The sequence below is a fragment of the Typopeltis vanoorti genome, chromosome 21 (genome assembly GCF_054136105.1).
Source record: "Typopeltis vanoorti isolate ZY-2024b chromosome 21, IOZ_Tvanoo_1.0, whole genome shotgun sequence".
Classification (NCBI taxonomy): domain Eukaryota; kingdom Metazoa; phylum Arthropoda; class Arachnida; order Uropygi; family Thelyphonidae; genus Typopeltis; species Typopeltis vanoorti.
In genome coordinates this window covers 54,748,350-54,769,199 of record NC_143569.1, presented here as the reverse complement: position 1 = coordinate 54,769,199, position 20,850 = coordinate 54,748,350, and the positions used below count along the sequence as shown (strand labels likewise).

The following is a 20,850-nucleotide window of genomic DNA, read 5'->3' as shown; positions in this document are numbered from 1 at the left end:
CACCTTTGCAATATGTCCCCTAAATTTCAGGTTTCTATCAATCATCAAACCCAGATCTCTTGTCTTCCCCTACTTCCTCCAGGATAGCTCCTTCTAGCGCATCCTAGCTATTATGTTATTCAATATTACTACTCTTCTGCTCAGCTCGTCACTATCATACCTAGGCAACATGCACACTATCTTTCCTCCAATAGAGTCGCAGTGTCCCATTGATGTTTCCCAAACCTCAAGTCCTTACGTTTTGCTGCATTAAACCGATACCCCCCATTCATTTGCCCATCTATCTAGCTTATTCAAATCCTCTTGCAGGGCTACCACATCTGCACTATTACTAATAACCCTTCCCAGCATCACATCATCTGCAAACAACTGAATATCCCCCTGCAATCCACTGACAATGTCACTGATATGAAGGTTAAAGAATATAGGTCCCAGTACTGGGCCCTGTGGGACCCCACTTGTAACCCTCTGCTTCCTTGAAATTGCCTCACCATACACAACTCTCTGATACCTATCAGACAGCCAATTCTGAATCCAGTTGACCAATCTGACATCCAGACCCATGTGCTGCAACTTAAATATCATCTTATCATGTGGCACCCTGTCAAAAGTCTTCATCTAAGAAAATAGCAGTATATGCCTTTCCCTCATCTAAGGCTCTTGTAACTTTATTATAAAAGGCTAGCATATTATTAGTGCCCCTTCACAAATCCATGTTGACTCTCACAGATAACGTTACCCTCATCTGCCCAATGCTGTATACAGTCCCTCACTAATTTCTCCAAGATCTTAAATACTGATGACACACAAACTGGCCTATAATTAGGCACTTCCAGTCTGCTACCGCCCTTATGCGATGGCACTATCTTTCCTTCCTTCCATTCCCTGGGCACCTTTCCCATAGCCAGACTTTCATTGAAAAGCCATGTCAAAGGAGCTGTCAGTTCTTTAGCACATTCTCTCAAAACTCGTGGTGAGTTACCATCCAGTCCCACAGCTTTATTGACATCCAGAGTACTCAGTATTTGGAACACACTCTCATCCTCCACCTTTGAACCTCGAACCTGCCCTATCCCTCTAGTATTAAAATTTACTCCTCCAGAAAAATACTCCAATAAAGTGTTCATTGAATAATTCCACTATGTCCTCTGCATCAGTCACCATATTCCCATTTTTATCCCACTCCTCCTACTGGCCACATAGCTAAAAAAATTCCCTAGGATTTTCTTTGGATCTTAGAGCCAATCTCTTCTCATATTCCAGTTTCACCTTCTTTACCATACTAGTCACTCTTCTGGCCTGTGTCTTATATTCTTCAGCATCAGCTCTTCACCTGTCTCCTTATATATCTTCCATTGCCTCTTTTTCACATGCAGTTCCTGTTTAATATTGTTTGTCATCCACTTTACTCCAAATTGTGTCCTCTTCTTCACTTGTGGAATACAGCTTACTATTGCTGCTAACAAATATTCCTTCACAATTTCCCAAGTACTAATGATATCCAGGCCTTCCAATTCCTCCCTCCATGAAACTTCCCCAAGTTGACGTCTATGACTATTATAATCACCTGCCTTATAATTCCACATACGTTCCCAACTCTTTGATACTCCTGCATGTCTATTCATCTTCCAAGTCAAAACCACATGGTCACTCTCTCAAACTGGTGGGAGAGATGTCATCTCAGTTATTATCAACTCTTCTGATGCTATCACCAAATCCAAAACTCTTGAACATCTTGTTCCCTCTGTTACATGTTGCCTAAGACATTTGTCCCTCAAGAATTCTAGAAATTCCATTCCATTATTGCTACATGCATCTTCCTCTCCCCAATTTATACTGCTGTAGTTAAAATCTCCCATAACAATCATTCTTCTTGCACTTGCCAAGCTCAACTGTCTAAACATCTCCTGGTCCCCACCCTCTGTGCTCCTTGGTTTGTTGCAACACCCCACTAAATATCCTGTCTTACCCACCTCTACCTCACACCATATGCTTTCAAAATCATTAGTGTCACTGCCTTCCAAAGCCTCCACTTTTAGAGGAGATAAGTCGTCACTTATCATAAGCAGTACTCCACCACCGTGCTTTCCCTTCCTATCCTGCCGAAAAATGCTGTACCCTGCTACTTCTATTCCTGTTATTATATCCTCATCTGTCAACCACGTCTCAGTGATCCCAATAATCTTTGGCCAGGCCGATGCTATCAGCGCCACCAATTCCTCTCCTTTATTCCTCATACTCCTGGCATTAATATAAAGCATCAAAATTCCACTGTTTCTATACCCAGCATTATCTCCTCTACACTCACTAGGCTCAGCATTACCTGATGTCCCCCTTCTCACAAGAAACCATCCCTGCTACCATCCACCCTGGCATTCTAGTTTCCCTGCATTGACACACAGACTCATTCAGCACAGCAATCTCTCCAGATGCCTACGTCCTTCCTCATTCAAATGCAAGCAGTCTCTCGCATACAATTCCTTTCTGTCCTCAAATGCCCTCCAAGCATCCATATATTCCAATCCTCTCTTCTGACACATTCTAGCTATTATGTTATTCAATACTACTACTCTTCTGCTCAGCTCGTCACTATCATACCTAGGCAACATGCACACTATCTTTCCTCTCTGCGTCTTCTTTCGTACAACCTCAAACAAGAATCTCGTATCTCTTGCTGCCCAATTTACATTACCTCTCAAGTCATTTGTTCCTACCATCACAATCATCTCATTCACCCCTTTCACCCCTCTTAATTGCCATAGCCACACTTTCTATCTTTCCTCCAGGCAAACACGCCTCACGCATCCTATCTTGAACACCACAGATCATTGAGTCCCTATACATTACACCTCTTACCACCCTGTTCCTCGATTGCTCACATGCATCCCTCACTCTCTCTCCTCTAACACTTTCTCTCTGTGTTCCCCTACTTACCTGCCTTCCTGACATCACTCTATCCCTGGTTCCAGTGCTCCCTTGCATTCTTCTCATTCCTTTTCTCCTACTGTTTCCATTCTCTCCTCTTCTATCATTCCCATAACTCTCTCTCTCTCTCATTCCCTCTCTTCCACTGTTCCTATTCTCTCCTCTTCTATCATTCCCTCTCTTCTACTGTTCCTATTCTCTCCCTCTTCTACAATTCTCATAACTCTCTCTCTCTTCTGTTGTTCCTATTCTCTCCTCTTCTATCATTCCCATAACTCTCTCTCTCTCTCTCTCTCTCCTTCCATCTCTTCTACTGTTCCTATTCTCTCCTCCTCTATTATTCCCATAACTCTCTCTCACTCCTGCTCTGATTCACCTTGCATTCGTTTCTTCCATTCACTTAATCTCATCTTTCACACTTCTCATCTCATTCCCCCCAGACATTTCACCTGCTCTTTCAGCTCATCTGTCTCTCTCTCTGCAAGTCAGCCAAGTGGCCAAGGGTGAGGAGAGTGGTTTATGGAATCTGCCTCAGCCCTAAGAAACTCTCCAAACCTCAACAAATTTGGTTGTATGCGACTGCTCCAAATTTGGGAGGCTTACATCAGCCGAATGGCCAAGAACCTTAACCCACTAGAGGGCACCATCAGGACTTTTAGGAGAACAATAGCTTCATCTCTTCATTCTCAGTTACTGTGTTGTAGTGCCTACGTGCACGTGCCTTTTTTTGTAAGTTCCTTTTGAAGATGGCAACGTGATGTTGCCGAAACATCAGAAATATTTATTAAAGTGTAATTTAATTTATATTCTTATCTACGTTGTTCAATTCCTTAAGTGCTTTAATAATATTAAAGGAATAAAGCAAATAAAATAAATGACACTTCAATACAGAGGCTTTTCATGTCTATGATATACCCTAAAATTACATAAATAAAATTAACTAACGTTGAAAGTTTATTTTTCACTTGGTCAGACTATAATAAATTTAGTTTAATCCTTTATCCAAGTGTGTGCAAACAAAGTTTGCACCTAAAAGTATCTTCAGGACTGGGGTAAAGTGGTACAACACCAGGCGACTCCTTGCAAAGGTGGAGGAAGCTACCAACACTACTATCTCAGTATCTCCCATAATGCAAAACACATCTCCTTGCAGATATGTATAATGTTTAACTAGCAAAATTCAAAAGGAATTACATGAATAACATTTTATAAGCAAGAGACCAACAAAATAAACTTAAATAAGTTCTGCTTATGATATGGTATATCATGTTAATTATGAATGAAGTATTATTAATTATAAATATCTTCATTCACAATTTAACAAGGAGAAGTATGATAAATATTGTGTGAATAATGGTTAATGTGTCAATGTAGGGTCTCTCACAATGAGTCTTCTGACTCTATAGAGACACTGTTATAATAATAATAATAATAATGTGGCAAGAAAAACTTGTGTCAAAGGTGTTTTTAATGCCTGCTGCAACACAAAAGTCAGTTTCAGATAAGTTTTAAATATGTGGTAGAACACGTCATATCTGGGTCTCTGACATCATAAGCTCCCACATTACAAACTAATAAATAAATTGAAACAGATGGGATTGTATATAAGGCCTTGATCAGGACTTCTATGGATTATTGTGCTCAGATCTGGTCACTGGGTTTTCATGGTGACAAGGATATGGTTTCACAAAGGTTGTCAGTGGTCTTTGGAATTTGGAGGACAAGGACAGATTAAGAGAATGTAAATTACAAAGCCTCGTGAATATGAGAAAACGGGAGATATGATTGAGACATATAAGCTAGTCAGGGGTTGTTATCAGGTTGACATGGAAGAGATTTTTGATAGAATGAGAGAGGAGGGAGGGGGGGGGGATAGAACAAGAGGCCATTGCTGGAAACTGTATGAAGAGGGCATGAGCAGAGGAGTGAGGAACAGGTTCTTTGCATGGGGAATGGTTGGTGAGTGGAATGCATTGCCTGAGTGTATTATGAATGTTGACACATTGAATCATTTTAAGGCACAGTTGGATGAGCATTGTGTGCAATAGTGTGTACCTCCCATGATGAGTCTCTGACTCCATGAAAGGTGGATGTCAATAATAATAATAATATACTTGGTACAGAATTTTTTAAAAGAGAATGATCAAATAAGTACTATATATCTTTTGTAATTTTCATTTTCATGTCTAGATCAGTTGTTGTGTTTTCACATTGGTTCACTTTTTTTTTTCTTCCACTTTTATTCCTTTTTCTGATCACTCCAGTGCATGCAAAAACGCTAAAAATTATGAAAGTATATGAATGCAAAAATACAGCATATCCATTTTCAGTAGTAAAGAAAGTGAATGCATGCACCATATAGGTTGTGTCTGCTTTGCAGATGATTGCTGTTAAGATGGCATGCCAGCAATGTATGTGGTGAGTTAAACTTTTATAACTCAAAATTTTTATAGCCCTTTTAGGATAATTTGCATAAGTCTGAGTTAATGTAAGAGGGACTACCTGTATATATAAAAGTAATAGAAATTGACTATCATTGACTATGTTATTGTTGATAGTGATGTTTTCTCCCTTGTGCAGGAAACCAGAATGTACAGAGGATTTGAAATTGGAAGTGATCACCATTCAGTCTTGAGCAGGATAAAATTGAATTTCATATTTGAAAAGAAGAACATGTTAGAAAGTTTTTAAGTGAATAAAGTTGAGCAGCTCTCAGATGTGAACTGTAGACTAAAATACTCAAATATTATTCAAAAACAAAAAAAAAAAAATGAAAGAATTTGAGAACAGGAACCAAACCTTGGAGATTCAGTGGCAAACCCTGAAGAAAACACTGATTGATTCAGCATGTGGTGGGGTTGTCTGTAAGGATAGAAAAATCAGAACTCCATGGTGAACACAGGAAGTTAAAGAAGCAGTGAAGGAAAAGAAGAAAGCATATCAAATGTTCCTGGCAAATAAGTTAGATTGTGCTCTTAGAGCAGGGGTGGCCAACCTTTTATAGTTCATGCATTAATTTTTTCATTTTTTAGTTAAGATGCACCATACAAACTTATACCACTTTTCAGCCCTTTTAAAATATGGTAATATGGATATATTTAACAGTTACGCATAAAATGATTTATTATATATATAGTTATATAAACACTTTTAGCAGTTTTAAATAAAAGGATTTCATATAAAGACAAGATAAACATTAATTATTTTATTAAGACTTGAAATTGCTTTGCTTTTGCTAAGCTTGTAATGTTTGAAATTAAATCAGTTACAGAAAGCATCAAACAGTTTTTCAAATTAGAATCCGCGACTGTAGTTTGTTCTTAATAATTTTCATTAATGAAAATGCTTGTTCGCATCTGTATGTAGTTCCAAAACGGCAGATATAACTCTGAGCAAATTTTCTCAGTTCTGGAAAATGTTCACAGGGCAACAATCGCCAGAAATTAATTATATCAGAAGCATCCGGGAGTGATGGACGTTCATTAAATTTCATTTTCAATACAGAATTGGTTTTGAGATCAATAAGTTCCATTTGTATGTTACTAGGCATTGTCAAGATTTTTTGTTCAGTAAGTGAAAAGGGATTTATAAATGCAAGTATACAGTCTTGTTCTTCGGCAAAATCACTAAAACGACTGTTAAAGGACTCTTGCAATAATCTGAGTTTCTCAGTATATTCTGCAAAGTTGCCATTATCTTCAACAGATTCACTATGTTCTTTTAAATGTGGAAATTGACTTAAATCCCTGTTTTCTAACTGGGAGATGAACAGTTTTAATTTCAATTTGAATGCACTGATGTCATTTACTAAGCTAGGAAACAATTTGTTCTTTCCCTGCAGTTTCAAATTTAGATCATTGAGGTGGCTGGTAACATCAAATAAAAATGCTAAATGAAATAGCAATTTCTCATTACACAACAGGGCTTTTTTCTCATGCAGCTCATCCTTCTCTTCCAGAAAATTACGAACACTTTCTTTCAGCTTCCAATATCTACTGAGAACTTGTCCTTTAAAAAGCCAGCGCACCTCACAATGAAGGATGAGATCACCGTATTCCATATCTAGCAGTACACAATATTCTCTGAATTCTCTTCTGTTTAACCCTCTTGCTGTAATTTTATTCATGCACTTTACAACTGGTATCATACCATGCTTCAAATTTAGTTTTTCCACATAGAGATTCTTCATGTATAATACAGTGATATTTTAGTAGAGAACAACCTTAAAACCTTTCAAGTAAAGTTACAGTCCCAGAAACTCTACCTACCATTGATGGTGCTCCATCAGTGCAAACACTGATGAGCTTACTAGAATCTAGTTGTTGATTTTCTAGACATGACTTTACTTTGTCAAAACCCTCTGGTTTTTCCATAAAGTGACTCAAGACCAATAAGTTCCTCAAAGATGTTAAAATTACCATCAATTCCTCTTATAAAAATGCTTAATTGGGCTACATCACATATGTTGCGGATTTGTCCAAGGCTAAAGAAAAGAAAGAACAAGCATGCACATGGTCTTTCAATTGCTCAGTAACATCATGGGAAAGTTCTTCGATGCGTCTTGTAATTGTTTGCTTGGACAGAGCAATTTGGTTTATTTTTCTTTCAACATTCTTATCACCAAGATATTTTGCAAATTTTTCGAGACAGGGCTTAACAACTTCCTCTCCATCAGAGAAATGCTTGTGTTTTTTAGCCAACACAAAGGCAATTTCATAAGACGCCTCCAGCATTGCCACACTTTCACAACTTCGTTTCACAAATATATTTTGTCTCTTTTTTATTTCTTCCTATTTCTTAACCACATATTCTTTCTGCAACTCAGTCCCAGGAACTAACTTCAGTTTTTCTTCTAATTCAGCTTGATGTTTTCTATAGTGTCTGTTAAGATCATGTCTTCTATTACCTGAGAGAGAGTGCTTTCACAGACAATGCGCAACGGTTTTCCTGAAGGACCCGCAATAAATAAGAACTAATTTTCCCACAGTTCATTAAACAGGTGCTTGCTATCACCTTCTGCTTTTCTTCTGTCATTTTCTTTTGCAAAGTAATGGGTAACTGAATGTAAAAAAAAATTATTTCAAAAGTAAAGCTTATTATTAAATAATTTATTTAATCAATTATTTTATCGTTTTAAACATTATGAACATTCAAAAAGAGTTCTACAAGTTTTAGATAAGATTCCTGTTTTCACGAAGGCCTAATACAGTTCTGTAAGTTTAAAAATCACATATTTTTTTTCATAGAGAGTTTTCGCCTCTCTCTCTCTCTCTCATAATATATTATGTCCAATGAAATTCAAGATCGCTTCTTGCCATAAAACAGTCGATCAGCTGGCAATCACACACACACAACTCAAACATCCTCATTACGAAAGCTTTGCTGATGATCAATTAAATTTTAGCAATAAATCTACGTAAATAAAAAGTAAAGATATTGTATAAAAAACATAAAAACACACACATACAAATACACCGAATAATTGCAGGTTTCAGTAATCAGCAAATTAGAGGAGCAGGCAAGAACTTGACATACACATTCAAGATGAAAAAAATTAATTTTTAAATTTACAGAACTATATTAAGCCTTCACGAAAACTGAAATCTTATCTTAAACTTAAAGACTGTTAATAAAAACACATAAGTTCGAAAACACAGAATTGTTCACTCACATTGAATCAGAAGTTCATCGAACGTTATGACACGAAAGTCAGCTGTAAATTGATTAACTGGTGATGCATGTCAGCATTTGCTGGTGCCTGTTGCTTCAAGATCAAACAAGTATAATAAGTGCGCACTCTAGAATTCAGTGGTAGATTAATTGTGCGTTTATATATGTATATATATATTTATATATGTATATATATATTTATATATGTGTATATATATATATATATATGTATATATATATGTAGAAAGTATTTTTACCTTGGGTATAATTATGTTAAAGATACCAAGCAATTTTAAACCTGGTTTTACTCCATTTTTCCCAAGTAAGCAAACAGACAAAAATGTCAAGTTTGCGCCTGCAAGTGATGCAAGACTAGCTGATCCTACAGGTAGTGCAAGACCAAGGCAACTCGTGGTAGAGGTGGAACAAGCTCCGATCACTAATCTTAATATTTACCCTTAATGCCAAAACACATCTCCAAGAAGGGGATGTATGATGTTTTGTATTAAAGGCAAGGGGCCACTACCCAGACCAGTTTCGACCTTTTTTGAGGTCTCATCAGTGGGAGCTAGGCTAGAAATACCAAGATTTAGTAATACAGAGCTTGTAAGTATTTTACCAAAACAAGTTGCCATAAGGTGTTTTCGAAACCGGTCTGGGTAGTGGCCCCTTGCCTTTAATACAAAACATCATACATCCCCTTCTTGGAGATGTTTTGGCATTAAGGGTAAATATTAAGATTAGTGATCGGAGCTTGTTCCACCTCTACCACGAGTTGCCTTGGTCTTGCACTACCTGTAGGATCAGCTAGTCTTGCATCACTTGCAGGCGCAAACTTGACATTTTTGTCTGTTTGCTTACTTGGGAAAAATGGAGTAAAACCATTTAAAATTGCTTGGTATCTTTAACACACACACACACATATATATATATATATAAATCATATACAAATTTTTAAAAAATTTTTCTCTGGGGTTCAGTGCGCCACTTTTAATCATGCAATGCACCACTTTTGGTGTATGCGCCATAGATTGGCCACCCTTGTCTTAGAGAATACAGAGACAAATGTAAGAAAGATAAACACTGTGTAAAACTGGCTAAAAAAGTCATGGGAGGACTTTGGTAAGAACATAGAAAATAAATATCAAGGTGGAAAGATATTCTGGAGGTTGTAGAAGAAGCTCAGAAATGGAGGAAAGAGTGCTGTAAAAGGAATTAGAGATGATAAAGGGGACATGAAAACAGGAGAAAAAGATATCCTTGAAGTATGCAGTAATTACTTCGAAAAATTGCCAAACGAAACAAGCAGTGAATACAGCACAGTGATAAAAAACACTGACCAGGCATGCAGTCAGGAATACATATCCACTTGAGGTAGAAAAAGCCTGAAATGTGGAAAGACAGCAAGAGTAGTTGATATTCAATGAAAAATGTTCAAGTATGGAGGTATAAAAGTCTTACAGTAGCTGCGCTGCATAGGTCAGAAGGCCTGGACAGAGAGATGGATTCCAGATGATTGGAGTAGAGCCCTCATAGTACCCATATATAAAAAGAGAAATAAAACTGAATGTGAGAACTACAGAGACATTTCTCTACTGAATGTTCCTGGTAAGATTTATGCCAGTATAATTGAGAAACAGTGGAGAAGGATTGTGGAAGGGAAGCTTGGTAAAAAACAAGCTGAATTCAGGCTATATAGGGGCTGGCAGGATATCAGATTTTCACTTTACAACAAATAGTTGAGAAGTCATGGGAATATAACAGAGAGCTGTATTTAAGTTTTGTAGATCTGGAAAAGGCATATGACAATGTGCCAAGAGAAAAGCTATTCAAAACTCTACAGTTGTACGGTCAATGGGGCATTATATCAAGCAATACTTACTCTTTATTTGAGTTGTAAGTTAGCAGTTAGAATTGAAGGAAGTACAGGAAGATGGTTTAATGTTAAATCTGGTGTCAGACAAGGATGTACCTTATCCCCTCTTTTATTCATTATTTATATGGATCACATTATGAAGGAAAGTGGTATTAAACCTGATATCAAAATTGGAGATGTTAATCTTTGCTTTATGCAGATGATGTTATACTTCTAAATAAATCCGCTACAAGTCTGCAAGATTCCCTGACTAAATTGAAAAACTGTTGTAATAGATATGGTATGACAGTCAGCATTAAAAAGGCAAAGAATGAAAATAGGCAGAAACATTGAAAATATCAACTGCATTGTGAATGGAGAACGTTTAGAACAAATAAAACATTTCAGCTGAAGATTTGAAGATGGTAAATTAAATATAGAAATAGACAACAGAATCAACAAAGCTGTATGGTAGGAAGTCAACTGAATAAATGTGCATGGAATAAGAGAGAAATAGAAGCCGCTTGGTGTCGCACTGATTTGATCGTCGGCTTGTCGAGAGCTTCTGAAAAGATTAGTAGTATTTTGTGTTAACATTGGCAATTTTACTAGAATTTTAAGTAGTATTGTTTGCTTTTTGTTTCTTGGTGTGTCTGTGCAATTTTTGTGTGTTTTCTGTTATTTTAAGTATTATTTTTAAGATAAGATAACGTACATATGGCACCGATAAAGAAAAAAATGGCGGCCAGGTGACCATGTTTGTTTAAGAGTTTTGATGTAAATGAATTTAAGCAATGTGCTGTCTGTGAGATGTATGCTTTGCGAAGAGTGGTGGGAGTCTGGTTAGAGGGCGATAGTGGAGTTAATAAGTGCAAATAGTGTAAGGAGAATGAGGATCTCAAGCGTGTTTCGGGTGGCGAGAGTGATATCGTTAACGATAGTCAGAATGTAGAAAATGGCGGTGTGATAGAGAATTGCATAATAGTGCCAGATAGGTGTGAGAGCGTCGTTGAAAGTGTAAATGAAGGTAGAAACACAGAACGAATGGATGATTTGATTGATAACGAAAATGGTGAGATAAATGCGAGTAGTGAAATTGCGCGTTTGAACAGAGCGATACACAGAGCAAAAAGGCAACTAGAGCGTATGGAAAAATGTGTGCGGAACGTACCGACTAATAACCGGCGAAAGTCTGTGATGACGACAAATAATAGAATGTTCGTAAACGTCAATAAAATGAAGGAGCGAGTGCTGTATGGGGATTTGCTATTAAGAGGTGTGATAGTCGAGAGTTTGACGAAGTCGTACCAGCCGGGTGCGAACATAACGGACGTCAGCGAATTTATTCAAGTGCAAAAACAGAGGGTGAAAGAGATGATAATCGTGGCAGTAACAAATGATTTGAAAGAGGACAAAATGGAAATGATAGAGGATGTGAGGGAATTACTTGAGGTAGCAAACAAGAAGAGTGAGAGAGTTAGGATGGTGAGTATTTTACTGCGGCATGACAGTGAAGTGTTTAGAAGGAGGGCCATAATTGCCAATGACTTTATTCGTGGTTTATGCATGGAGAGTGATGTGGAATTTGTGGATGTGTGGAATGAGCTCGATGGGCGAAAGGTACTTATATAAGATGGATGGGTTACATTTGAATGGAGTTGGTGTACGGAGGCTTGAAAAAGTGTTGATGAATGATGTGGAAGTGGATGTACAGGGAAACTAGATTTATTAAGGGGGGGGGGGAGTAGATATGCAGACTTTAAGGAGACAGTTGAGTGTACGAATGAGTATATTATGCCCGAGCGAGTACGAAGGACAACAAATCAGAATGGGATAGTTAGTATAAGGCATCAAAGTAGTGATGGGACAAATGGGCTTCTGCAATTCATGTACACTAATGCCAGGAGTATTAGGAACAAGAATGTTCCTAATACTTCTAGGCCACAGGTTGTTGGTATTAGTGAAACATGGCTGACAGAAGATGATAAAGCTAGTGGAATTGAATGCGACGGGTATAGCATGTTCAGGAGTGACATGATGAATAAAAAGGTGGGAGGAGTGTGTGTTATTGATGATAGCTGATGAGTTGCAGCCAAGGAGTATAGCAGTTGAACTGCAGGATAGAGAAAAGAGCACATTTGAGGCTGTTTGGTGTGAGATAGAATCTAGTAGAACAAAATATACAATTGGGTGCTGCTATAGACCAGGTGATGGAATAGATGGTGGAGATAGTGTGCATAAGCAAATAGAAGAAATGAGTGGAAGGAGGGTAATTATTATAGGAGATTTCAACTATGGTAACATTGATTGGAAGGAGGAGAGGACATATGGGAGGAAGGAATTGGATTTTATGCGATTATTAAGGAATAACTATCTGCAACAGCATGTAATGGAAAATACTAGGGGTCAGAGAGTGCTTGACTTAGTAATTGCATCTGAGAATTTGGCTGTAATGAATATGACCACGTTACCACCAATTGGTGAGAGTGATTACGGGGTCTTGACTTGGGAGGTGACTAAAGGAGTGGAATTTACAATTAAGACAGGGTACATGTGGAATTACTGGACTGGTAAGTATGACAAGCTTAGGAGTGTGCTTGGCTCAGTGCCATGGCATGTAAAACTGCAAGGGCTAAATGTCGATAGTGCATGGGAGGTGGTTAAGAAGTGTTTGCAGGAGGCAATGGTTGACTGTATACCAAGAGTCTGAATAATAAATCAAGTAGGGGTTAAATGGATGAATAACACTATTAAGCTTGAGCTGCAAAAAAAGAAACAATTGTGGAGGGAAGTTAAGGAGAAAGGTGGCCAGTAGACGCAGGAACAGTATAAAGCTCAGGCCAGGATGGTAACAAGGGTGGTAAGAAAAGCAAAAGCGGATTACGAGAGAAAATTGGCCATGCAGGCTAAAGAGAATCCCAAACAGTTTTTTCAATCTGTTGCAAGTAAAAGGAAAAATGTTCATGGTAGAATGATCTTAAAAAATGCTGAGGGTAGGGAGGTAACCAAATCAGTCGATATAGTGGAATTACTGAGCGAGCACTTTGCAAGAGTATATCATCCAGGTGGTGACATTGCAGGAATGGAAGAACCAACAGCTTATACTGGAATTGTGATGAATGAAGTAGAGGTAACTAGTCTATTACAGAACCTCAATGTCAATACATCTGTGGGATTGGATGGTATACCAGCTCGTGTCGTACGTGAAGCGGCTAAAGAATTGTCAGTGCCCTTGACCATTTTGTTTAATTTGAGCCTCGGGTCTGGGTCAGTCCCAAGGGGGTGGAAAGAGGGGGAAATAGTTCCACTGCATAAAGGTGGTTCCAAGGCTGCTGTTGAAAATTACCGGCCGATCAGCATAACAGGAATTATTATCAAGGTCTTGGAGAAAATAGTCAAGAGGAAAATACAAGATTGGATAGAAGAAAATGGGATACTGTATCGGGGACAGCATGGTTTTGTGAAGGGTAGGTCATGCCTCAGTAACTTGCTCACGTATTATAACACGGTGACGGCTGAACTGGATAAGGGTAATGGGTTTACAGTGATTCTACTGGACCTTGCTAAGGCCTTTGACAGGATACCGTATGGAATTCTAATCAGTAAATTGCAGCATATGGGGATGGATATAGGGTTGATGAGATGGATAGGAGGGTGGTTGATGGAGAGATATCAGAGAGTGGTTTATTCAGGAGTACAGTCCACAAGACAGCCTGTGACTAGTGGTGTGCCACAAGGATCTGTTCTCGGACCACTTCTGTTTAATTTGTTCATTAATGATATAGGAAAGGATCTGAGAGGAACAGTTCATTTGTTTGCGGATGATGCAAAGTTGGGTAGGGCAATAGTGAATGCAGATGACGTCAAAATTTTGCAAGATGATTTGGATAGATTGGAGGTCTGGGCTAAGGAGAATGGATGTCAATTTAATGTGGCAAAATGTAAGGTTATACATTTTGGGGTGAAAAGATTAGCAGCAGTTTACTACATTGGTGGAACTGTACTCCAGGAAATTGATGGGGCACGAGATTTAGGATTGTTGGTGGATAAGGAGTTGAAGTTTAGGGGGGCACATTGCAAAAGTGGCCAAATCAGCTCATCAAATCACTTGGTTGCTGAAGAATGCGTTGACAAGCAGAGACAAGCAGGTTATTGTTCCTCTGTATCGAGCCTTGATAAGACCCCATCTCGACTACTGTGCCCAGATTTGGTCACCTAGGTTTCTTCTTGATGGGGAGGAGGTGTAGAGCAGCTCTTCCCAAACTGTGGGCTGCGACTCCCTTGGGGCCATAGGTTTTGTTGAGGGGGGGCCATGAAATAATGAAAACAAATTTAAAATGTTTTAAGACTAAGTATATTTTTGTTATTTTAAAAGAAACGTATTTAACTTTTATTATTTCTTTTTTGTTATTTTTTATATTTTAATGGAAAAATTCACACATTGGTGTTGGTTCACAAACTTTGCTTCCTGCGTATTTCGGCGCTTAACAAATATTAGTAAATATTGCTTATTCATATGTTTCATTTCAAAGCAGTGGTTAATTGTATTTTCAAATGCTCTCCAGGGAAGCTCCAAATCTTCCTGTCCCTTTCATCACGCGTTCGTAATCAGGGACTGTTGGTATTGACTTTATATACATATCGAAACTCGTTGTATATTATCACTGTCATCCAAGCTAGTTTTCTGTTACCAATAAAAGTTTCGCATATACCTTCCACATGAAAAAAAGTTTAAACAAGTTCATGTGGGGAGATAGTAACTTGCTCGCAGTGGTAAACAACACGCCCTCCCTAAGAGCCACTATACTGCAGAGGCAATAAAAATAAGTACTTTTATTATGCCAGTGAATAAGGTATGAGGAGTCTGTGTAATATATTTCTCAACAAATAGTGCAATTAGAGACAACTGGGATAAAAACACACTAATTAATGAATCACATGTCCCCTTATACAGAAACTATGCTGTATAGACTGAAACAAAACCATATGTTGCATGGGCAAACACAGTATCTAACTAAAAACTATTGTTATTAATTAGATGTATGTGAGTTCGATTTACCAAGGCAGCAATAAAATTCAACCGAACTTGTTAAAATTCGTAAAAGTGTTAAAACCAAGTAATATATATATAATGAATGTTATGGCAGTTTCACATATGGAATTCGGTTGAAGAGAGTTAGCATTTCAACTCAATTGTCAGCTATGCTTTTATCTTTCGGTTGCGCGATCTTTTGCTAATACCGCACCAATCATATGCACGTTTTAATAACCTGCCTTTGCTGTCTGTTTCGCGTTAGGCTTAATTACCCTAAAGTGAGAAAAGTCACAAAAGTGAAAAATGTTCCTGGTCCGGGGGATTCCCTTATTCAGGTAATATTCACTAATTTCATGTTATCAGTCTGTGGTGTGCCAGTATTGGTAAGTGGTGATATTATTTGATCTATTCTACGTTAAGAAATTTAACCCTGAGATGGATAAGTGGTTGATAAAAAAAAAAATAAAAAATCCCGCGAACAATCAGAAGAAGCAGAAACAGACTAAAAAAGAAAAAGGACAGTATTTCATATTTTACCAGAACAGCCCGCATCGTCTTCGGAACCAAATGGTAAGAGGCAAAAAATGTAATATATGCATTTGATTTTTGCAATATTCGCTGTGTATGTTTTATATTGGATAAAAAAACAATAAATATTATAATAATATATCTCTATTCGATTTTTTTTTCGAGGGGGGCTGTGAAATATTTTAATTTTTGCAAAGGGGGCCCTCACATCCAGAAGTTTGGGAAGCACCGGTGTAGAGGATCTAGAGGCGAGTGACCAAGATGATAGCAGGTCTGTGGAATGAACCTTATTAGAACAGGTTGAGGATTTGTGGGTTGCAAAAATTGGTTGATAGGTGGAGGAGGGGAGATATGATTGAGACATTCAAATTACTGAAGGGTTTCTATAAAATTAATTCAGAAGATATTTTTGAGAACAGGGCTGGTTGTGGGAGGACTAGGGGACATCCATGAAAACTGGGCAAAAGTGTGGTTAGTAAAGGTGTTAGAGCTGGGTTCTTTTCTTTTAGAGTGGTGAATGAGTGGAATGTGCTCCCAGAGTCTGTGGTGGATGCTGTGACAGTGAATGAGTTTAAGGCGAGGTATGATAGATACTGTATGAATGTCAAATAGTTGTGATGAATGTGATTTGGGGCCTCCCTCGATGAGTCTACTGACTCCCTGGAGTTGCCCGTAATAATAATAATAATAAAAAATAATCCAAAATATTAAATTAGCTGTATACAAGACAGTGTTCAAACCAGTTTTAACTAATGGATCTGAGAGCTGGGTAAGAAGTAAAACACTTTACCAAAGACTAGAGACTGCAGATATGAGTCCTGAGAAAGATTAGGGGCCTGAACAGATGGCATCAATGGCAATATCATATTAAAAACAAGGATATTAGGAAAGAACTTGACATTGTCAGCATCCAGGAATGCATTAGCAGAGCTAATCTCAGGTGGTATGGTCATTTAAAAGAATGGGAGAGGAAAGATTAGCAAAACAAGTGTTCTTTGCAAGGTTGGCAGGAAAAAGACCCAGAGGAAGACCAAGATATAGGTGGATTGATGCAGTAAAAAAGTGCCTTAGAAGACAGAAATATAAGATCTGATAATATTGGAGTCTTGACAGGTAACAGACTGATTTGTAGGAAAATTGTAGATAGGAAATTAGCAATGATGTAAATTTTTCATGTAGTACTATCATATCATGTATACCCCTTGAAAGTATATATCAGGAATTTGATGATGATGATTATGGAAGGATGTTTGATTTTTTTTTATTTAATTTTTTATGATACAAAGACATCAAGGGTCATATGGCACCAGGACACAGGTCACAGAAGTAAATATGGTAATTAGTTAGTAGGACAGTCGCAAACATCTATGCCCTTGGTGGAATTTGAATCCTCAGCCTCTTGGCTGGAGAGTGGATACGCTAACCACTCGGCCAACCAGGCCAGTATTATGGAAGGATGATACTGATTGATCAAAATGATAGAATGATAATGAGGATGTAGGAAAATTAAGGAGGATGCAGTTGAGATAGGAAATGAGCAATTCGTATGAGTATTATATCCTCATGAATGTGACATCATGCAGAATTTGGGTGCACTGAGAAGGGAAGAGGAGATAGTGAGTGAATGGGGGGAGGGATATAAGAGGATTTAAATAAATTAGATGTCAGTAAGGCTATAGGACTTGATGATATATCATCATGTATTTTGAGGTAATGTTCCAGGTAGTTAAGAGCATTGACATTCCTTTTTAATATGAGTCTTAGATTGGGACAAATTCTAAAGGAATGGAAAGATGGCATAATTGTTTCCCTTCATAAAGGAGGTAAGATTAAGACTTTGAATCATAGTCCTGTCTTGAGTTTGGTTAAAGCATTAAAGAGGACATAGATTCAGAATTGTGTTGATAATTACAGCATTCTCTGATTATCAGTATTTCTTCTAAGTTTTTCAGATAAAAGTTTGCAAGTACTGTAGAGAGTAGGCTTTCCTTAGAAGTGCCTTCTATCTGTTTGTAAAATTTGTTTTGGCAGATGAAATAACCAGAATGGATAACTAAGTGGAATAATTTCACTTTATGTGGGAGCAGATTAAGGGAATCCTGAAGTGGAACAGGACATTGTTGAATAAAAAATCAGCATTGAAGCTTATCATGAAGTCAGTGGATTTAAGGGATAAATTTCTCACTTTAAGATCTAAAGAGTTATTATTATTATTATTACCACCCCAAGACCTCATGGAGTCAAAGACTCATCTGGAAGGTCCTTTTATCACACACACACACACAGCTCAACATACCGTGTTTTAAACACATTCAAACTCTTTGCAGACACCACATTCTCAGACAAGGCATTCCAATCATTCACAACTCTCCACGAAAAAACCTGCCTCTCACACCCTCTTTATACAGTTTCCAGGGATAACCTCTGGTTCTCCCCTGATCTCCCACTATTCTCTGTAAAACTTCTCCAGCGTTGATCCTATAACAACCCCTTACCAACTTGTAGGTTTCTATCATATCTCCCCTCTTCCTCCTGTCCACCAGACTCTGCAAATTACATCTTCTCAATCTTTTCTCATACTCGACATTCCAGAGGTCAGAAGAGTTTTTTATGAAAGAGCAGGAATTTGCAACTTGAAAGTTTAACAGTCAGGATAAAAGCTTAGCTATGTGATAAAATGCGATAGCTGTTGGAGAATTGATTCAATCCATGATTTGAGTGGAGAAGCACACCTTTTTTATGTATCTTACGTAGACCATAAAAATGGAGAGAGGAAGAAAAGTGGATTTTTAGTTTGTTATTGGATCTCCATCAAGACTGTAACTTCATGAGTTTTTTATTTGGCTATTGACACCAACCAGAGAATCTTTTCATCTAGAATATACCTACTCCACCAATACTAGTTCAAGTTTGAATGTTTATTTAAGGAGAGCTCTGAAGCCCTGCTACATTGGCCTAATTTGAGTTGGAATGACTACCTCTCTATACCAAAAATCTGGGAGTTTTGTTCTCATCAAACATCAATAGATTTTTTTTTCTTCCCTCAATTACTACAGCTCTACCATGTAGTGTTAGTGTTGTACTTTATACTTTCATGCAGCTTGTACTGTTTTTTAAATAATCAGTTGTTAACATTCTACCTTATACTCACCAGCCTGTCTGCCACTGATGATGACCTCTAAATTTCAGGTTAAAATATTTGGCCATAAAAGTTTTTTACTTTTGTATTGCATTTTAATCATTTCATTTATCCTTGTTTCTACATAGAATCTCTTCTCATTATTATAGCATAAGTATCTGTTAAACATTGTAGTTATGGAACTGTAGGAGTTTGTTATAGTAAGTTTGTTCTGGTGATATTTGCAATAGCAACAATCTACCATACTTTCACTGTATAAGGGTGATGTGTTAAAAAGATTCTACTAATCTGTGTATTTGGGATTATAGTTAAAAAAAAGTTCGCCATAGCAAACCATTCCATTATTTTTTTTTTTTTTTAAATATTCTTGTGGTCACTATGAGTGTCCTAGTAAGATACTTCTTACTGCAGATGTTTTGATTCACTAATTTGCTCATCTTTTATAATAAAAATGAATGCAGACATTATATGAATGATGCCACTGGAAGACTTGAGCATAAAGTGAAGGATATGCAATTAAATAGAAGATTTGATACAATTTTAACTTTATATATTTTGCTAATTTTTCATTTTATACAGCAGATTAACCAATTATACAGTACCAGTTCAATGTAATAGATAGAATGAATAGTGGAACCTGAATTTTACAGATGGGTGCATTTTCTGCCACTCTTCTTTGGGTTTGTGTAGATTACCTCTAGCTTGCTTTGATTTGGATTCTGAAACTGATAGTTGAGCTCACACTGATCTATGATCAGTGTGAGCTCAACTATCAGTTAGCTTATTTTACTAGTTTAAGATAATCAGAGAAGAAATTCTTAAAAAGACCGTTGAAAACTAAATTGTAGATTTACTTTGTTTCCTTTCCTGTCCACTCTCCTAATTTCTGTGCTTGGGAATTAGATCTTTCGAGGAATGTCCACCTCGGCTGTTAAATGCGATTTAACATATAACTGCAATTAGTTCATCCTGGAATACAGAGTTGCCATATTATTTAGCTTTTGCTATTTTTGTATGAAAATAATTGATAAAACTTATCCACTCAATTGATATATTAATGAAGTAAATATATTATTTGGCTGGCAAATATGATTTAATGTCTAACTGTAATTAGTTCATCCTGGGATACAGAGTTGCCATATTATTTAGCTTTTGCTTTTTGTGTGAAAATAATTTATAAAACCTATTCACTCAATTCATATATTAATGGAGTAAATATATTATTTGGCTAATTTATACTTTTTTCAAAATATAAAATCTTGAAATTTTGCTATAATTTTATTTTATAGCAAGAATATTTGGGAGAACTTTTTCTTGGAGCAGTGGTCTATATTAGTGGAGTGCTGTTCTTCAAATCAGATGGAAGAATTCCTTTTGCTCATGCTATTTGGCATTTATGTGTTGATATTGGTGCAACTTTACACTTTTATGCAGTGTATAAGCACCTAATTTTAGATGAAAATCGCTTTCGTGTCAAAAGTTCTTGACATAATATTCATTGAAATAATTATATTGAGGTCAGTTTTTATATGTACAGTCAGTATTTTGATAAATGTATAGTATTTTGCTTTACTCAAAGCTTATTAAAAATGAAATCGGTGTCATTAATCATTATTTAAACATGTTGCTCTGAATGCTTATTATTTTCAAAATACTATAATTTCGATCATTTACAGCGTTTTCATTTGTTATTATCAG

The 20,850-nt window shown here is 37.1% G+C and overlaps 1 protein-coding gene across 1 annotated transcript in view; it reads left to right on the top strand.

Annotated features, from left to right (window-relative positions):
* Window positions 1-20,639, top strand: part of LOC150094861 (monocyte to macrophage differentiation factor 2-like) — a 109,679-nt gene extending 89,040 nt beyond the window's left edge. The window contains exon 7 of the mRNA XM_090411684.1: window positions 20,442-20,639. Within this exon, the coding sequence (XP_090267810.1) occupies window positions 20,442-20,639 (198 nt within the window). The remainder of the gene's footprint in view (window positions 1-20,441) is intronic.
* The last annotated feature ends 211 nt before the right edge of the window (window positions 20,640-20,850 follow it).